The sequence below is a fragment of the Hippopotamus amphibius genome, chromosome 11 (genome assembly GCF_030028045.1).
Source record: "Hippopotamus amphibius kiboko isolate mHipAmp2 chromosome 11, mHipAmp2.hap2, whole genome shotgun sequence".
Taxonomy (NCBI): domain Eukaryota; kingdom Metazoa; phylum Chordata; class Mammalia; order Artiodactyla; family Hippopotamidae; genus Hippopotamus; species Hippopotamus amphibius.
The window spans coordinates 27556426-27577844 of NC_080196.1; the positions used below are offsets into that span (position 1 = coordinate 27556426).

The following is a 21419-nucleotide window of genomic DNA, read 5'->3' on the forward strand; positions in this document are numbered from 1 at the left end:
AGGATGCTGGATCATCTGTAGGTGGCCATTCCTGGTTCAGGCAGCTTTCGCCAGCATAACATGCCACTCAGCACTTAGTATGAAGATTTCTGTATTTAGAACTCTTTGGAAGGACACTGTGGGTGGATGGCATCCAGGGCTTTTCAGCAGGGGTCAGTTTAACTGGGAGATGCTTCACTTGGCCTGTCAATTACAACATGCTGAATAAAAAGAAAGCTGATGCTTCATAGAGTTGTAGAATTTTAATAATGGAAAGAAGCTCACAAGTTATCCTATCTAATTGCCTCATTTTACGAATGAGGGCATGGAAGCCTAAAGATTAAATAGTTTACTTAGTCACATCAGTAATCAGCGGTTGAGCCAGGATAAGAACTCAGGTTTCCCACTCAGTCCAGTGTTCTTTCTCTTATACCATATAAAACCGAAGGTGTTCAAATTATCTTTTTGGCATATATTAACTTGTGAGTTAGATTAAAATTAGTTATATATAGCCAATTTTCCCATCTTATATAGGTTGGGACAGAAAATGATCCTAAGATCCAGGGAGTTACATAACTAGTACATTACCATTTGTTATATTCAAATATTTATCATTAATATGGTTCCAAGACATTGCTTGATTTCTATCTGTGGGATACAAGTGCTAATGTCAAAATTTAAATATGGGTGTGTATTTTGTTTAATGGAGAGCTCTATGAAAAACAATATAACTTTGGTGATATCAAAAATTCTCTGGCAAAACAAGAATGGAATAAATAATGGCATTCCCTCTATGTGTTAACCCATTCAGAGGTTCAATGAATGTGTAATGCAGAAAAAACATTTTTGGGTTTAGGTGTTCTGCTGCAGAACCTTTTGGCTCACTCACTCAGTTGAGGGCTTATTCTGTGTACAAGACTGTGCTGGCCATTGTGGGGACATTGTGGACAGGAAACTCCAGAGGCAGCAGAAATTAGGGTATATGTGGGCCGATGTTGGGACGAAACAGGGGAGGTGGTGCTGATGGAAGTTGTTGTATGCGTGCTTAGTGGGTTTGGGGTGAGGATGTATGCTAATTTTGGTCAAGATGGTACCCAGATTTCTGAAGATCCCAATGCAGGTCTTTCATGCTCCTCCAACACTGTGGTTCCACTGACTTCCTCTTGGTGTCCCGTGATGCTTTATAAAAGATGGGAGAGAGGAGGAGGGTGAAGTGACCCACATTAGGGAAAGATAAAAATATATCTGAAGAGACTTTACCTGTGTTGCCTTTTCATTGGGGGCTAATTGCAGGTATTATTGACAGTCATATGAAAATATTCAGATGATCAGATACTCTTCCTAAATTTGCCATCCCGTTCCCCACAGATCAAGTTTATTTCCTTGCTTCTGGTCTCTGGATCTGTCAGCCTTTCTCTTATTTAAAGTCATCCCATCCCTTCTAGCATCTTCTGAACTTTGTTTTATCAGCAAATGACTATCTTGTGAAGTTAACCTTTCTGTCTTTCCTGGCTCCTTCTGTTCAGTACCTCTCAATTTTAAAAAATCAAATCAAAACAAAATTCATAGACACTGAATCCTCCTCTAATTGGTATTACTCTTGCAAACTTCTCAAAAGACTAGCATCTTCTTGATGCAGAGCCATAAAAAGCTAGGGTAGAGGAAGGATTAAGGTGGAGACGGCAATATTTGGCTCACGTACCAAGCTGGAGACCATCTCAAATGGTGGCTGTCATTGACTGATAAATTTGAGAGGAAAGCAGCTTGAGGACTCATACAAAGGTTGGTCCTGACCAATATTCATGGACTCCAGTTTCAAGATGTCTAGTTTGTTTAATGATTGGGAAGACAGATCAAAGGCTCAGGGTCTCAAAATCTTAAAGCTGTTCATTCCTCAATAAGCTTTTTGCATGATCAGACCAATGTCTTCTCTTCCTCACTTCCAGTGCATTCCTCAATCTGCTGTAACCCAAGTGGTTGCCACCTCCATCACTCCACTGGGACACTCTTCATCTTGATCACTGTGCCCTGCTTGCCACATTCAATAGCCGCTTCTTATTCCCTGTCTTATCTGAACTTTGCTATTAATAAGATCACTTCTACTCTCTGGACATTCTCTATTTCTTAGTCTTCCAAGACATTCCTCTCTTCTGGTTCTTCATGTGTATATCTGATAGCTTTAACTCTTTAGGCTTCTTTTCCTCCCCTCTCCTTTCTATATTGAAAATAGTTGTCTAGAAGCCTGATGTTACCCGTATAGACGTCTCACAACTCTGCAGGAGACTAAACATCTCCTTCTCCATTGGGTGTTCTTCTTTTAAGGCAGGATGGTATAGAATGATCTAATTTGTTCATCATAACATCGCTTAGAATAGCTACCTGAAGATTTAGTTTGTTCAATTAAAGACAGTTTCAACCTTCCCATAAGAGTGAAGATGACAAAAGGGAAGAATGTTTGTTTCCAACATCTGTGATACAAAATTGAAGCAATTAAGGGTTTTTGAGGTTTGAAGTAGGGTTTTAAAGAACCTGGTTGTTGCCTGTTTGAAATATCCCTGGAAATAAGAACATCTCTCTCTGGCCTTTGTGATGTTAGTTAGTGTCCCCTCAATAAATACCCACACCCTATCCCCACCTACATATTTAGGGTATAGTATTGAAAAGGAGACAAAACTGGCAGGAAACCTAGAAAGGCATTATATTATTGTTGTTTATAACATATTTCTATTTTTAATTTTATTTTTAAAATTAAAGTATAGTTGATTTACTGTGTTGTGTTTCTGGTGTACAGCAAAGTGATTCAGTTACACATATATATATTCTTTTTATATCTATATATATATTGTTTTTCATATGATTTTCCACCATGGTTTATTATAGGATATTGAATAAATATAAAATATTTCTAAAGCCTCTTTCTGAGTAAGGTTTGTTTCAAAACATTGCCTGGCTTCCATGGTGTGGGGTATATTTTGTGCTAATTAAATTGTCTAGGATTTCTACTTGACCACAATCCATGTACTTTTAAGTTATCCCAGGGCCTTAATTAGATCATGACCAACTGGGGAGTTGCATTCAGGTAGACAAAATAGTTGAGTGTTCCCCATGGTTCTGACCTTAGGCATTTTGTCTTTCCACACTGTAGTCCCCTGGAGCTCTCACAACCATCCTCAGATTTTCTAATACGGTTGATGATGCCAAAATCCATCTCGGACTCAGAGCTCTTTCCCATCCTTCAGACTCACAACCATCCCCTGCTTGCTGTGTATCTCCACCTGGAGGCTTCAAAGATACACCTAACTCTAAGTGGCCCAAATAGAATTCATCGATGTCTCTCTTAATGGGCATCTTCACCTGACAACACCTGTGCTGGAAACCCAGGGCTTACCCTTGCCTCCTCCATCTTTGTTAGCCTTCCCACTCTGACCTCTGGTTATTTCTCCAGCCCTATCACTTGCCTCTTTCCAGCTCTGTGACTCAACAACACCAAACTGCTTATAGTTCTTCCACGTGATCTCTCATTTCTTGCCATCGCCTATGCTTATCCCTCTGGAGTGCAGGCTCTCACCACATACCCTTATTCTCTTCACCTGGATAGGTCCTAAGCTGTGTTGGTGCAGCTCAGATGCTCCCTCTCCAGGAAGCCTCCCTTGGCAAAGTCTCACTGCCTCCCTTGGTCAGGTACCATTAAAGAGAACTCCCTTCAGCATTCCATCCCCCCAGTATTTGCTTACATACTTACACAATACCAGTACCTCCTTGGGGGAAAGAATGACATTTTATTTCTTTTTGCATCACTATCTTTTAGGACAGTTCTGATAGAACAGGCAGTCATTATTTATGCTTGTGAAATGAGCAAGTAATAGAGGAGATTCCCTCCCTCATCACGTGAGTTCTTGAATCTTCCAGGAAATCTCTCTATGAGGAGAAGAAAATATTTTTCATAGAATGAACTTATTTCCCTTAAAAGAACCTGATGTCATTTATGGTTTAACTTGAACTTCTTTTTTTTTTTTTTAATAAATTTATTTATTTATTTATTGGCTGTGTTGGGTCTTTGTTGCTGAGTGTGGGCTTTCTTTAGTTGCGGTGAGCACGGGCTACTCTTCGTTGTGGTGCACGGGCTCCTCATTGCCATGGCTTCTCTTGTTGCGCGTAGGCTTCAGTGGTTACAGCACATGGGCTCAATAGTTGTGGCTCATGGGCTCTAAAGCACAGGATCAATAGTTGTGGCACACGGGCTTAGCTGCTCCGCGGCATGTGGGATCTTCCTGGAGCAGGGATCGAACCTGTGTCCCCTGCATTGGCAGGTGGATTCTTAACCACTGCTCCACCTAGGAAGCCCTAACTTGACCTTCTTAAGTGAATGCTGAATAAAAGAAGATCTGCACTGGAAGAAGAGCATTTGGTCGTCTGTGAATCTTTTCATCCTCCTCTTCTGAGACAATCTCACTGCCCTTCTGACTGTACCAGGGATCATGTTCCAGAAAAGAATGTGTGGGTACATTTCAGCATGGTGTGGTGCAGCCCGCATTGGAAATTATTAGATTTCTGCTTCAGTTTCCTGAAGAGGCTAGTGGGATTGTTGAAAAGAAAATCCCATTTGATCATCAGTGGCAGAATCAGTAACAACCAGTTGTAACATGAGTTGTATGTAAATTACTGCAGTGAGAGGTGTTCAGATGACTGCCCTGCCTTTAATATGCATTAAGGGCTGTGAGAAAATCATACCCTTATTCTTAAACGTACTGACAGTGATTCCATTGCTAAGATTCTATTTTAAGGAGAAATCAAGAATATTGGCAGGTTTGCATAGAGATATTTAACACTGCCTTCTTTACAATTTAAAAAGAAAGTGGGCAAAGCCTAAAAGCCAAACATTAGAGATTAAATAAATTATGGGCTTTTCATATGATAGAATATTATGTAGCCATTAAAATTATGTTTATAAGGAGTTTTAGTGACATTACAAAATGCATGTGAAAAACTGCCAAGTAAAATAAGAACTGAATGTAAGATTGCATGTTATAGGATCTAAATTATATAAAAATGCTGAGAAATTCTTGAAGGAAATACAAATAAAAGATTAATGACAGTTGTCTCTGGATGGTGAGGTAGTAGACAATTATTATTTTTTTCTTTTTCTTTCTATATTTGCATTTTCCAAATGTTTCATGATAAACATATGTTGTAACATTTATAATAAAGGCAAAACACAAAAATTTTTTAACAAAAGTAGAATATATTTTCCCTAGAAGTGGAGGTAATCTAAGGATTGAATAATTACTTGCTGATAAATGTTTTTATGGAACATTATAAAATATCTGAAGGCAGCTTCTTTGGGGAGTAAAAATGTCACCAGGATCCTAATATAAGGATAGAATTTGCAAGTTATCACAATTTATCAGATTTTCTTAGTTACCCTTGCTATTTTCCTTTTGTTTTCTAGCTTCTACCTCTGTGCCTGAACCAGCTTTAAAATGGTCCCTCCCTGAAGCATGGGAAGGCGTGGAGGAGGGCTGGGGAGGACACAGCGGTACCATTCCAGGCCCTGGGGATGACGTCCTGATTTTACCCAGTGAGTGAAACAATCTATGGGGTAAATGATCACAGACAGACTAAACCAGGCTAATCTAACTGGGGATAGTCTCTCATTTTAATATATTGAACAGCCCAGTAAAGAATGTGGAAATAAATAGGCAACCATGAATACAACCTTCTCTTTTGGCTTATTATAGGAGAGGAATTTCATAACCCAGTGAAAACCAGAAAAAAATAGTTCAGCCTACCTTCATTAAAGGTGGGATAAATAATCTCCATGCCAAAAGGAGTTAGACTAATCCCTAACTGGATAATTTTTCTAATGTGTCAGAGAACAGATTTACAGAAAATTTTAGTATCCTTACGTTTGAAAGACACAGCGTATGGAAAGAAGCAATTTGCAAATGCCTCCTTATCGTTGCCTTTGTAAATCTTTTAAATATGTGACTGAGAAAAATGACAATGTCTTCTGTTGTCATGATTTTTCAAAAATGATGGAAAAGGAACAGATAATAAAATAAAAAAATGGAAGTCTATCAGTCTATCATGTATCCATCTAATCTATCATCTATCTAATCTATCATCTATGCATCTAATCTATCATCTATCTACCCATCCATCCATCTACCTACAACTCTCTTTTTGTTTACATAAGAAGGGAAAGATGATTCCTCATATATACAGGAATACATACCATACTTTTAAATTCTTCTTTCTTAAGAGAGCATTCTTGAAAATCCCAGAAAATTTCCCTGTCCTGAGAAGAAAATATTTTTCATAGAACAGATATATTTCCTCTAAAAGACCTGTTTCCATTTATGGTTTAATTTGAACTTCTTAAGACAACACTGAATAAAAATATCCATACTGGAAGAAGAATATTTGGTCATCTGTGAAATAGTAATAATGCTAATATCAAACGTTTGTTGACCACTAACAATATTTAGGAATCATTCTCCATACGTTAACTAATTTAATCCTCACAATAACTCTGCAATACAAATAATAACATCATTCCCATTTTTACTGATAAAGAGGCTCAGGGGCAGTTAAGTAGCTTTCTCAGTTTACACTGTACACAATTCAGCAGAGTCAGGGTTTTGACCCAGGCAGTCTGACTCCAAGTCCTTATTCTTAACCAATCAAGTACACTCCCTTTCTAAAAGGACTAAGAGTAAACAAAAAGAGTGTTGGTGTTGTTTACTTTATTTACAATGGGAAATGAAGGCAGAAAGATCAAAATATACTGACCACCCTCTGGGCATTGGTGGGGTGCATGTGGAACTGCACAGAGATGAGGACAGAGGTAGGGGGCTGACTGATACAAACTTAAACTGTTATTATCATCCCTCCCCCCTATCATCCATCTCTCTCCATGGAGGATGGAACTTTTTGAATAAACAAACTCATGAGTCATTCCTATACGGAAAGGAAAATCTGTTCTGTCTCAGCCATCTCTTTGATGAATCTAGCCAGTGGATTGGCCCTGGGCTATGGTTTTTCCCACTGAGCAAGCTGTTTCCCCACCCCATACAGGAAGCAAGAGAAGCTTTTGAAGGTTGCCAAGCTTTTTAGTATCCTTTGGGACCTTCACGCTGAGTGAGGAGCGATCTCAGCTATCTTGCTTGGCACTGCACTGACTGTACCCACTGTGTGTCCTGGTTGCCAGGGCCCCTGGCATTCTCCATCACCCTTCATTCCTTTGTTCATGGTCAGCTTGCAAGAGGGACCGGATCTCCATGAAGCTGCTCTTAAAGAGCACAAATCAGTGCTCTAGAAAAAGGCGGGGGCCAGGGTACAGATACTGGATATCTGAAGTGTCTCCCAATTGGTCCTTCAGTATTATTGTAAAAATCAGAGAAGTTAAGATTTTTTAAACCTGCAATTATTGTTCATTATTTTTCAATTGGAAAAATAAGTGAATGAAAACAGATTCGTAATGTATAATAAATGAAGTCTTTACTTCTTGTTGCCTCTCTCTTCTTCTCTAAGAAGCCCTATTCTAATTCCAGAAAACTATCTCATAGTGGCCAACATTTTAATCTGTTCTGTTTAGTTTGGGGACTTATGTAGGAGCTGTACTGGCTTACTTCTCCCTTTTGGTTTTTGGCAAACCCTGATATTTTGACCTCTGATGGCCCTTGGGATTGAATTTATCTCCTCTTTCTACTTGTGGTTTTGCCTTCCTGACCTTTTTCTGGTGGACATTTTTCTGGTTTCTTTCATTCCCTGCCTCCTTTGAATCAAGTCAGTTTGTTCATCCACGTCTGGCACAAAAGAGACACTGAGTATTGGTTGAATGAAGTACACATTCTCTGTGCTGCCATCTATAATTTAATACCAGAACTGAATCTTTGAGTTTCACAGGATCGACCCAGCGCAACTATAAGATTTTACAGGTCTGTAGAAAATAATGCCTCCTCCTTTGAACAGAGTCCTAAGAGTGAAGATTTTCCTGATGGTGATGATGATGGTCCCGGCAGCTATAATGTGAGTGCTGGGTGCACTGTGCTAAGTGTTCTGCGTGGACTATCTCAACTACTCCTCACAACTACTTGGAGTTGGATCCTATTCTTATCTTCCTTTTGATAGCTGAGGAATTTGGGACATAGAGAGGTAACTTGCCCAACTTTCACCAGCTAGTAAGTAAAAAGGCTGACAGTTTGATTTCAGAGCCCTAAATCTTTACCATATATATTTTTAAAAAAACTCACCATTCCTACTTGCTCTGATTCACTCAAATCAGACTCTATATTATACTGAATTTATACTTCTCTACTTACCGTTCCCATTGTTCCCTTCACTTGGAATTTAAAAAATCTATTTATTGAATACCTAGCTTATGTCAGATACTCTACCTGAGGAATTCAGTTTTACTACATTCTCATTAGGTACATACCGGTGGAAAAACTGGAGAAACTTCCCAAAGAGGTATCTGATGCAATGAGCCGTTGGTAGAAGTATCTGCTTTGCATCTGGTAGCAACTGTAGGTCTAATTTAAGTTAACGTTCCTTTCCAATTCAGTTTAATGAACAAAACTGAACACTCACTGTGTTCAAAGCACTGGACCAGGTGCTCTGATCTGGGTTCCAGAGGCAAGTCAGATACAAGCATGATCTCAAACAGCTAGTAACTTAACCAGGTTAATAAAACACATACTAATGCATAATAATAAACAAATAGCTGTAATAAACAACAGAAGTGTTTAGAATCAAAGTGTCTTGGGCAAGTAGAAGAGAGATGCCTTCATGGAGGAAGAGGCATTTGAAGAGGACCTTGATAGATGGGGTAAGAAACTGAAGGTCAGTTATTAGACACAAGGGCATACTGGAGAGGGAGTGATGCTTTGGGAGACACAAGATGAACTGTTGACTAGGATAAACCTGGGTTCACCTTTGGATTCTGACATTTACCAACTGCGTGACTTTGGGTACATTTTAAACGTTTCCGACCTTTATCTATAACATGAGGGCTATAATTAATATATCATCACTTTGAGAGGATTAAATGGATAACGTCATCACACATGACTACTGCATGGAGTATTGGCAATAATGAAATTATAGATGAAAGCTGTGATTTTTAATGTGTCAGGCGCTCTTTTCCTTCATTTTTCCATCTGGCTGCCCCTCTTGGCCTCTGGTATTAGCGACACTTTGTATTTGCTTCCCAATGGCTTATTATTTAATTTTCACAACATCCTTGGGAGCTAAATAGGTAATAACTATTATTACAGTAAAAACCCATTTTTACATAATATGATTTTAATGGAACTGCTGATTTTACAAAATGAAAGTGACTGGTAAAGAAGATTTAAGTGATACTTTTGAACCTCTAATATAATTTTATGATGTTTTGTGTATTTTAATTCATTAATAAAGGAAATGTGTAGAACATTCCCATCATTATTCAAATAGAATAGCATAATTTTTCAATAAAATTCTTTGGGTAAATTGCCTATTTCCATTTTCTGGGAAATCAATTTTATGAAATGACCTCAGACCCATCCTATTCCATAAAAATAGGACTTTACTAATAAAAGATATCACTATTTTAAGTATGGTACCATTTTCCTTCAAGGCGTTCTGTCTTTATAGACATTGGATTTTGAAAGAGCTGTAAATTCTTGGTGGTATTATATGGATTGAGCTGAAGTCATCATGGAGAATTTGCTCTTGTAGTTTAGTTTATGATAACTTTGCTTTACACAAACAAGTATATCTGATTGTCTTTGCCCCCTAAATACTGGGAGAATTGGTCTAAATGCATTCAAGACATCTTACAGAGTGAGAACAAGTTCTATCTAATAAACCATGCAAATTGCAAACCTTCACAAATGATCCCGCGAACTTGTACTCCAAGTTTTGTCCTGAACTGACCTGCGAGGAGTTGATGCTTCCATCTCTTCCTCTGAAGGAGTTTCAGCCATGACAGGATGACACCCTTTCACACAGAGCAGGCTTAATGAAAGGAAAATGTGTTATAATTCCAAGTGGTAGGATTCTGTTTTAAAGGGTACAGATATGATATCATATAGCCTCCAGCATGGTTTTATTTTTGTGTGTATGTGTGGTAGAATTCACTGTGTTCTGTTTTCGCGTATTACTTTGAACTGTCCTTATTTGAAGAGATGAATGGAGAAGTACTGGTTTTCTTTCATAATAGTTCTTCTGTTTGTTCTGATTTTCAATACTTGGTTACTTTAAATGGCAGTGAGGCTCATCAAAGCCCTGTGATGTTCAAAGTTAACAATGGTTAACACATTTCCTTGTTAAATCCCAAGATGTGAAGGTTGGAGATATGAGTTAAGATGATCATAAATCAGGAAATAATTTTTGGGAGGGGGAGGAGGAATTTCTACGAAATGTTGTGAGTAGAGCGTTATTAGTTTAATTTACCTTTTTCTTACCCAAGATTATATCTGATTTAGGATAAGATACATGTAACACAGAGATTTGGGTCTGCAACAAAATTTAGAAACCAAAGACTATAAATATCAGTGTTGTCTCTTGAATAGTTTCAGAATTCTGGTCTTGTCCCATTTGGATGGGACAGAAAGTCACACAAACCATCACCCACATATATTCTGGATTACAAGCAAGTGGGAAGGGGAAGCTAATTTAAACTTGAGTTCCTGGGGTCCTTTGTAGGATGCATGGCATCAGTATGGTGATTGTGGGAGTGTGTGTATTACAAAAATCTATCACTATTTTACAAACCACCTAGAAATTTCATAGCCTAAACATACATTTTATTTTATCCACAATTTTGTGGGGAAGGGCTAGGCTGAGGAATTCTGGCTGGGGTCTTTCATGCATTGCAGTCGATGGTGGCTGGGCTCATCTAAAGGCCCAGCATGGTTGGGTGGTCCATGAGGGCTCACTCACGCAGCTGGCGGTTGACGTTTGTTATTGGCTGGAAGCTTAGTCAGCGCAGTCAGCTAAGAGGCCTTGGTTCCTCTCCACATGGTTTTCTCTGTGGGGTATCTTTGGTTTTCTAATAGTGTGGCAGCTGGATTCCAAGGAGGAACGTCCTAAGGAGGAGTTCCCCAAGAGTGAGCAGCCTGAGAGACCTGGGTGAAAGCTGTATGCCTTCCAAGCCAGCATTAGCAGCCTTAGAATATCATCATCATCACATTCTCTTGGTCAAGTGGGGCACTAAAGCCAACCCAGATACAAAAGAGAATTAGGCTCTACTTTCATTGGGAAGAAAAGCAAAGAACTTACAGCTGTCTTTAATCTACCACTGTGTATCTGTTTATGTGTGTGAGTGTGTGTGCACATATGTAATTAAGAGCAGATGTACCTGACTTAATTCAAAAGGTTTGAGGGTTTTAGGGTCTGGTCAATTTGTGCTGTCTTCCCTCTCTGGGCAGACGTTATTTAGATTCTGTTGGCTTGCATAAGTCAGAAATTGGAGAACACCAGGAGACAGACTGGTCAAAAGATTTTAGTTTCTTTATTCTCTACTACCTACCATGCTGGGTGTCATTGTTTTGCCCCTTCACTGCCTGAAAGTGGGATTATTCAACCCTCGAACATAATTGGGCCCCTGATTTGGGATTTCTCACCTTGAGATGGGGGACAGATGACAGTGTTTGGGCTGCAACATGTGTCCAGATCTCTGCGTGCATGACCAGAAGCCTCTTCTTGGGAGAGAGGAGTGCCTGGGGGTGAGGGGAGAAGTGCAGCATGAACAGGTTGAGCATTTTGTTTCTTTCAGGGCAGAAATGAAAAGTCCGCAAGCACAGCAATCAACATTTCTTTCACCTTATTTAGAACATGAATGGGAAATCTATTCTTTAAGATTATATGGGGAAGAACAGACAAATATGATTTTAAGAGGTACTCTTGGCACAGAAATTTTAATCAGCATTGTTAGCAAATGCAAATAAACAAAAAGAAAATCTGAAACCAGAGATCAAAGGATCTTTAGATACTATATAAATCTTCTTTTAGATAGTTTCTTAGAGGGGAACACAGACATCCGTGAACCTTGCTTACTGGTGAAGGGTATTGAGGCCATGTTCTTCCCAGGAGAAGGAACCACCTGGATCCCAAGCTCCGTGGAGCAAGTATTTCCACAGACTTCCTCAAATAGTTCTGAAATATTTAATATAAATTGATTTTTCATATATCCAATTATTTAAGAATATACCATAGAAGCTTACTATTTTTAAGGCAATCAAAGTGCAACATCCTTTGCAATATGGAATCCTTTGATGAATTGAATGATTACTGAGCTGTTTGTTTTATTTGTGGTGTTTTCCCATGGATTTAATTGTATTAAGTAAACATTATACATAAAAATATGAACACATAGGACTGTTGAGCTGGTAGGGAGCTTAGTGACACTCAACTCAAATGAGCTAAGATAATGCAAGTGTTTTATAAATTGTAAAATCCTATGAAAGACGTTATTGTCATTGCCCAAATGTTCATGACATTTTGTGCCAAGGATAAGAGTAGGATTTCAGTCTCCTTGTTTTCAACCCAAGTGTTGCAAATTGCCTTCTAAAATGTATAAGAAGAAATACTGTTGCTTTGTTTGTTATATTTTAGATGATTTGTGTCCCTAAAATAAGTTTACATTTGAGAGACACACTTGGAGGCTAGGGAGTTCCTTTTAGTTGCAATGACTGTGATTCAAATGCTTTTTTCAAATGAAGAGCAGTAATACCCTGACTACCAACCAAGACCTGTGGTAGAGTGTCCTTGCCAGGGATGAACAACCAGGAGTTGAAATTTTTTATAAGTATTTTTACAACTGTATGTGTTTTCCTCATAAAATTAAATTTCAATTAAAATAACAGCAGAGATTTTTATTTCCTGCAAGTGACAAAAGGAACACAATAAAATACATTAAAATAAGTCGATAACCTTTCTTTTTTTTTTTTTTTTTGCTTTTTTTTAATCATCTCTATTTCTTTTTTTTTTTTAATTTTATTTATTTATTTATTTGGGGTACACCAAGTTCAATCAACTGTTTTTATACACATATCCCCATATTCCCTCCCTTCCTTGACTCCCCCCGCCCCGAGTCCCCCCCACCCTCCCCACCCCAGTCCTCTAAGGCATCTTCCATCCTCGAGTTGGACTCTCTTTGTTATACAACAACTTCCACTGACTATCTATTTTAGAGTTGGTAGTATATATACATCTGTGCTACTCTCTCGCTTCATCTCAGCTTCCCCTTCACCCCCCGCCCCCTCCCAAACCTCGAGTTCTCCAGTCCATTCTCTGTATCTGCATCCTTGTTCTTGTCACTGAGTTCATCAGTACCATTTTTAGATTCCGTATATGTGAGTTAGCATACAATATTTGTCTTTCTCTTTCTGACTTTCTTCACTCTGTATGACAGACTGTAGTTCTATCCACCTCATTACATATAGCTCCATCTCATCCCTTTTTATAGCTGAGTAATATTCCATTGTATATATATGCCACACCTTCTTTATCCATTTGTTTGTTGATGGGCATTTAGGTTGCTTCCATGTCCTGGCTATTGTAAATAGTGCTGCAATAAACATTATGGTGCAAGTTTCTTTTGGGATTATGGTTTTCTTTGGGTATATGCCCAGGAGTGGGATTACTGGATCATATGGTAGCTCTATTTGTAGTTTATTAAGGAACCTCCAAATTGTTTTCCATAGTGTCTGTACCAACTTACATTCCCACCAACAGTGCAAGAGAGTTCCCTTTTCTCCACACCCTCTCCAACATTTGTGGTTTCCAGATTTTGTGATAATGGCCATTCTGATCAGTGTGAGGTGATACCTCATTGTGGCTTTGACTTGCATTTCTCTGATGATGAGTGATGTTGAGCATCTTTTCATGTGTGTGTTGGCCATCTGTATGTCTTCTTTGGAGAAATGTCTATTTAGGTCTTCCACCCATTTGCGGATTGGGTTATTTGCTTTTTTGGTATTAAGCTTCATGAGCTGCTTGTATATTTTGGAGATTAATCCTTTATCCGTTGTTTCATAGGCAATTATTTTTTCCCATTCTGAGGGCGATATCCTTTCTTTAATCTCAATTTGTCAATCTCTGCTTGACTCAGTCATGGTGCTTGTTTCTGGGCTAATTAGAATTTGCTTAGAATCTTCTCTTGGGACCCAGGTCATGTAGACCCTGACACTCTTTATGGCTTCCTAACTTGCTGGAACTAATTGGAGTTTTAGTCTAATTGAGTGGGTTTTCAAACTCTTTTCTGTCCTTACTCACCTGAGAAACACACTCATTGTCACAGTCCATTCATATTAGGATCATAGCAATTTTCTAGGGGGGTACATATTTCCCCGTGGTTTGCAAATTGTAATTTGGGTGGGGGGACATTGGCAAGTGTGAAGTGTATAGGACACCTAGGGTTTATTTTGGTTCTTACCCCACCTAGAGAATCACTACTTTTCTAACTTTACAAACTCCTAACTTCAGTCTTCCAGAAGTGTGACCCTCCTGGGAACTTCAGGTTCTAGCCTGAGAGGAGGCTAACAGATATACCTGTAAAGGACTTATGGTCTATTTCTTCCATTGACTGAGGTGTGATTTCTTTGCTACTATAACAACTTCTTTCTCCATGTGTGGTTTAAAACTAATTTTTAAAGGAATTATGCATTCTTTTTCTAAGGACTCTTAAGAGTACTTTGACCATCACAGTACAAACTATAAGGTTCCTAGTAGCAATAAATGCGTTGGTGGTCACTATGGAAAAATACAAGTATGCATCATAAAGTTGATAAGAAAGGAGAGTTGGCAGGACCTGGCATTTTAATAATTGTGAAGGGTAAAGGAGAATGAGGCTAAAAAGTTGACTTAGAACTTTTGTGCATAGTAAAGGGGGTCATCAATAGAAATAGAGGCTTCAGGGGAAAGAATAGGTTTAGCAAGGAGGATAATAAATCCCATTACAGACATACACAACATTTCATGTGCTGATGCCTAGATGGTCACAGGGAATATGGATCAGGAGTTTGGGAAGGAAACCAGTTGGGAATCTGGCTTTAGATTTGGTAACCCTTGGAAGAGTTGACTAAAGACTTGGAAATTGATCTAGGGTTACAGCTGGCATGGGAGTCAACAGAGAGATGTAAGGATGGGGCAGGAGACAGCATCTTGGAGGAAATTCTAATTTAAGTGGCAGGAAGAGAACCCAGAGAAAAAGCCATCATGAAACCAGGAGGAGAAGTCAGACAACAGAAGGCAAGAAAAAAGTGAAACTAAGATTGTGGAGGTGGTCCATAGCAAATGTTCCATGGAGGACCAGGAGGGTGGTAGTTTAGAAACTACATGAGAAAAAACTGTACACTCTCTGGAGGCTCCTACAAATCAAATGCAAAGCCTAATGCTCATCTTGCATTATTGTTTAACACATCTGCATTGGATCTTTATGAAAACCCTGGTAGAGATCAGTGTCTTCAAGGATCCCATATTTTTTCAAGGTTATATTCCATTTATAGTTATTATAAAATATTGGCTATATTCCGTGTTATAAAATATATCCTTGTAGCTTATTTTATACATAATAGTTTGTACCTTTTACTCCTCTAGCCCTAAGTTGCCCCTCCTCTCTGGTAACCATTAGTTTGTTCTGTATATCTATGATTCTGCTTCTTTTTCTAAAATTACAGTCACTAGTTTGTTGTATTTTTTATATTCCACATATAAATGGTATCATATAGTATTTATCTTTCTCTGACTTATTTTACATAGTGTAAGTCCATCCATGTTGCTGCAAATGGCAAAATTTCATTCTTTTTTTATGACTGAGTAGTATTCCATTGCAAGTGTATATATACATACGTATATATATATATACGTATGTATATATACACATACCACATCTTCTTTATCCATTCATCTGTTGATGGACACTTAGGTTGCTCCATATCTTGGTAATTGTAAATAGTGCTGCTGTGAACATTGGGGTGCATGTATCTTTTCAAATTAGTGGTTTTGTTTGTTTTTTCTGATGTATACCCAGGAGTGGAATGTTGGGTCTTATGGTAGTTCTATGCTTAGCTTTTTGAGAAACCTCCATACTATTTTTCACAATGGCTGCACCAATTTATATTCCCACCAACAGTGTATGAGAGTTCTCTTTTCTCCACAAGGGAAAAAATTAAAAGAAAGAAAATTTGTTAAAACTTAAAGGCATTACTTCCTGGTGAGACAGCAGCACTTCTGGGGCAGCAGCCCAGTTGTCCCTAGCCACTCTCTTTCTAGAATACTGCCAAGTGCTCTCAATTAATAGGTCTAAATTAATAGGCTTAGTCCTACAGAACTGGTCAATTTGTATAGCACAGTCAGTTTGGGAAAATAGAATAGGCTTAGGCTATCTCCTCTAAGATATCATTGTCATTTCCTAAAGGAGTACAGTATTACAAAAATATAAATCAACACAATAAATACATTTTTTTATAAAAATGTAAAAGATTGTATATAATTGCTACAATGAATTCAATTCTGCAGGTAAGAATTGAAGGTCGTGTTTTAAACAGGCAGTAGCAGTCCTCAGAGTACGCTGGTGAAGTCCTTCCAAATTCAGAATACTGAAAGCGGCATCCAGAGATTTTGATATTTATTTTGGGATGTTGATATTAGGAAATAATCTCTTTAAAGGCATTAGTAAATAGAGTGATCAACTACTCTGGTTTATGCAGAAGTGAGGACACATGACTTTTAGTGATAAAACTTGGAAAGTCTGAGGCAAACCAGCACGAGTTGGTCACCCTACTAAGAAATCACCTTTCAAGTTCTTACCGACCTCATAGTCTGTGATCTGCACTGCAACAAATTTGCTGAGAATTAATGAAATTTTTCCTTGACTTTAATGCAGAAATCTATATTTTACCTCATTTTATTCCCCTAAGAAATTTGTCTCATGGAATTAATATTCTTTGAGGAGACACAGGCATTTCTTACAAGAGAAAGGGACCTGAGTGATTGCATATGTATTTTACCCTCCTGGTTGGGGCCAGGGAAGTTTGAGCCAAGTAAGGAACAGCTACTCACGGGGCCCTTAATCTAGAGCAGGGCTTTTTTTACTTGCTCTAATTGAATTACTTCTTTTTCTCTTTACTTTATGGTCTGTTTTCCATGCAGATATTCTTGGAATGTTGAATTAAATAATTCATGATTTCCCAATTATTGGTTTAGGTATAGTTGGCATTTCTTGAATTGATTATACTTTCTTGAGGGAGCTATTGGAGTCTCTTCCTATGCAGAGCTTTAAAGATAAGAAGTTTGCACATTAAGAGGTACAGCCTGGCCAGCAGGGGCAGGACTAACCCGGCGACTCACTGTCGACCCTTGGGGGTCACCACCACACTATTACACAGAACCAGGGGTTCTGAACTTCTCGTGTGCCCTAGGGCCCTTTGGCAGTCTAGTGAAGCCTAGATCCATTCTCAGAATAATATTTTTGCTACAGAAAATAAAATAGGATCATAAAAGAAGCCAGTTGTATTGATCCAGCTATCAAAATACTGAAAATCAAATGTATGTATAATAAAATATATGCTTCTTTATTAGCACATTAAATAACAATATCCAGTTCTGGTTCTAATTCCTATCATAATGTCAATGTTGTCATTGTAGATACTCTTTGAAAAGTGCTGCCATAAATTCCTTCTCTCCCTGTAAATGCATGCTGTTCCTCCCCTGGAGAAGTGAGGGCTCACCCCCTTTCCTTTTTTTTTTAAATAAATTTATTTATTCATTTATTTATTTATTGGCTGCGTTGGGTCTTTCGTTGCTGTACTCAGGCTTCTCTTTATTTATTCATTTATTTATTGGCTGCGTGGGGGCTACTCTTCCTTGCGATGCTCAGGCTTCTCTTTGCAGTGGCTTCTCTTATTGTACAGCAGAGGCTCTAGGCTTGTGGGCTTCAGTAGTTGTGGCACATGGGCTCAACAGTTGTGGCTCGCAGGCTCTAGAGCACAGGCTCAGTAGTTGTGGCACACGGGCTTAGTTGCTCCATGGCATGTGGAATCTTTCTGGACCAGGGATCGAACCTGTGTCCCCAGCATTGGCAGGTGGATTCTTAACCACTGTACCACCAGGAAAGCCCTCACTCCCTTTCCTTTGATTGTGAGTCTGCCTTTGTGACTTGCTTGACCAATAGAATATAGTAGAAGTGATGTTCTGGGACTTTTCAGGCCTAGGTCACACGAACCCTTGCATAAGAAGACCATTTTGCCTGGATGTCTTTCTTGCTATCGGGATGCTCCCTTTTGGGACACAGCCCTCAGGCTATGGGAATCCCAAGCCCTAGGCTGTGTTTTTTCACACCAGCTGGAAGCCCCAGCTGAGCTCTAGCTAGTAGCCAGCATCAGTTTCCAGCTACATAAGTGATCTCTTTTTGGACATCCAGGCCAGCTGAACCCAATAATGGGGTCTTGCTGGTAACTCTGAGGTTATTTCCCCCCTTATTTGAAAAACACAATAGAAATCTCTTATTTTACCCTTATGTCAATATTTCTCAGAATTTTTTAATGTGTATTCAGGAATGCTCCCTTAGAAGGGGGATTCTTACGTTCAGTCTGTGAGGATCCACATGGGCCCTGAGGAGTTCTTGGCCTTCACAATAGCCAAGGGAGTGAAAGTGATTAAAACTCCTCCTCAAAGTGAGCATTATAAACCAACAAAATTAACAACTGCTGTAGAAAACACAGAGAGAGTTATGAAAGCATATACCTGAGGACCTAGACTAGAATGACATGAATCTAATTAGGTAGACCATATTGTAAGGCTAAAACAGTCATCTAGACGTTACCTATTACTAATGGTAAGTTTACCCAGAATTTCTCAAAATGTTTCCTATGAAATTAGCTCTTTATAAGCATCACACATAAGAAAGATAGTGACAGCAAATGAGTTTGGGAAATTTGGGACTAAACACAGAAAAATAATTTCTTTGCATCTGGTCTTTTCAAAACCCTTTATATGATAATACAGATTGTGTAATTTCCAGGGGGGATATAGTATGTGCTGTTTCTCAAAGGTGTTTAACCAGGTAACCCTTTTGTTCACAGAGCAGTTCATGATGCCAGGGATTTAGAGAAACACTCCGAGTACCAAGTACTCTCACACTTAACATAATATTTGCCACCATTCCATGAGGTTGGGCATCAGTTGTATTAGGTAAGATTAGGTTTTCTGTGAGTGACAAAGACCTGAAAAAGAGAAGTTTCTATCTCTCTTATGTCTGTTTTGTGGTGTTAGGGACTTAGACTCTATTTATCTTCTTGCTCCATTATGTGCTGTTTCTATTCCCAAAGTTACTCTGTGGCCCAAGATGTCAGCTGAAGCTCCAGCTATTGCAACCACATTCTAGGCAGTGAAAAGTAGGAAGGATTCTGCCTCTTAGTCACATGTGACACCTCTTCTTACCTCTTATTGACCAAAACTTGGCTGAATGGCCATAACTAATGGGAAAGGAGACTGGGAAATGTGGTCTTTTGGCTAGGTTACAATGTATTCAGCTAAAAATTGGAGTTCTTGTGAATAAGGAAAAAGGGAAAAGATATTGGGAGAAAACTAGTGGTCTCTGCCACAATTATCTCTCATCCTATAACTGAGGAAAATGGGCCTCAAAAGGGATGCCCAAGAAAGAGTTCAGAGACCACAGAGACAGCACAGCTTCAAATCTATGCCTCCAAATTCCTTGAGTCTCTATAGTTCATTACACTATCCCTACTTAATCATGTGGGAGGAGTCAAAATAAAGCCTTTCAAAGGCTATGATCTAAAGGGTCATAGGTGATATAAACAGGTACACCACTGTAAAGTATATTTTAAGAGAAAAGTAGGACTGTTTCCTAGAGGTATATCCCCATACTTAGAAATTAATAGCATTTGACAAACAAAAACCTGCAAGTGGGATGTCACTGCCTTTTCTACAGATGTGTTATTAAGGCCAGGATTCTCTTTGTTAGGCTGCTGTGCACTCCGAGGGTCTGCTCTGTGTCTAATGACTTGTCCTCACTTTTCTGCATTTGTCACATCAGTGATGCTCTGTGAGCCCTGGATCCCATCTGAAGCCATCTGTTTGCCTCTCTTTATTATTTTTTAAATTTTTTTAAATTTTTTAAGCTCTTTATTGGAATATAATTGCTTTATACTCTTGTACCAAAGTGAATCAGCTGTATTTATACATATATCCCCATATCCCCTCCCTCCCGTGACTCTTTCCCACCCTCCCTGTCCTGGACCTCTAAGGCATCACCCATCATTGAGTTGATCTCCCTTTGTTATACAGCAACTTCCCACTAGCTATCTATTTTACAGTTGGTAGTGTATATATGTCTATGCTACTCTCTCACTTCATCCCAGCTTCCGCTTTGCCACCCCACCCCCCAACCCCGTGTCCTCCAGTCCGTTCTCTGCATCTGCATCCTTATTCTTGCCCTGTCACTGGGTTCATCAGTACCATTTTTTTAGATTCTGTATATATGAGTTAGCATATGGTATTTGTGTTTCTCTTTCTGACTTACTTTGCTCTGTATAACAGTCTCCAGGTCTATCCACCTCATTACACATAGCTCCATTTCATTCCATTTTATGGCTGAGTAATATTCCATTGTATATATATGCCACACCTTCTTTATCCATTCATCTGTTGTTGGACATTTAGGTTGCTTCCATGTCCTGGCTCTTGTAAATAGTGCTGCAATAAACATTATGGTACATGTTTCTTTTTGGATTATGGTTTTCTTTGGGTATATGCCCAGGAGTGGGATTACTGGATCATATGGTAGTTCTATTTGTAGTTTTTTAAGGAACCTCGAAACGGTTTTCCATAGTGGCTGTACCAACTTACATTCCCACTAACAGTGCAGGAGAGTTCGCTTTTCTCCACACCCTCTCCAGCATTTATTGTTTCTAGATTTTTTGATGATGGCCATTCTGACTGGTGTGAGGTGATACCTCATTGTGGCTTTGACTTGCATTTCTCTGCTGATTAGTGATGTTGAGCATCTTTTCATGTGTTTGTTGGCCATCTGTGTGTCTTTTCTGGAGAAATGTCTATTTAGGTCTTCCACCCATTTGTGGATTGGGTTATTTGCTTTTTTGGTATTAAGCTTCATGAGCTGCTTGTATATTTTGGAGATTAATCCTTTGTCTGTTGCTTCATTGGCAAGTATTTTCTCCCATTCTGAGGGTTGTCTTCTTGTCTTGTTTATGGTTTCTTTCACTGTGCAAAAGCTTTTGTTTCATGAGGTCCCATTTGTTTATTCTTGATTTTATTTCCATTCTTCTAGGAGGTGGGTCGAAAAGGATCTTGCTTTGATGGATGTCATAGTGTGTTCTGCCTATGTTTTCCTCTAGGAGTTTTATAGTGTCTGGCCTTACGTTTAGGTCTTTAATCCATTTTGAGTTTATTTTTATGTATGGTGTTAG

General features: G+C 38.8%; 1 protein-coding gene across 1 annotated transcript in view; it reads left to right on the forward strand.

Annotated features, from left to right (window-relative positions):
* Positions 1 to 21419, forward strand: part of PKHD1 (PKHD1 ciliary IPT domain containing fibrocystin/polyductin) — a 443114-nt gene that overhangs the window by 234878 nt on the left and 186817 nt on the right. Inside the window, exon 51 of the mRNA XM_057700365.1 lies at positions 5429 to 5557. Within this exon, the coding sequence (XP_057556348.1) occupies positions 5429 to 5557 (129 nt within the window). The remainder of the gene's footprint in view (positions 1 to 5428; positions 5558 to 21419) is intronic.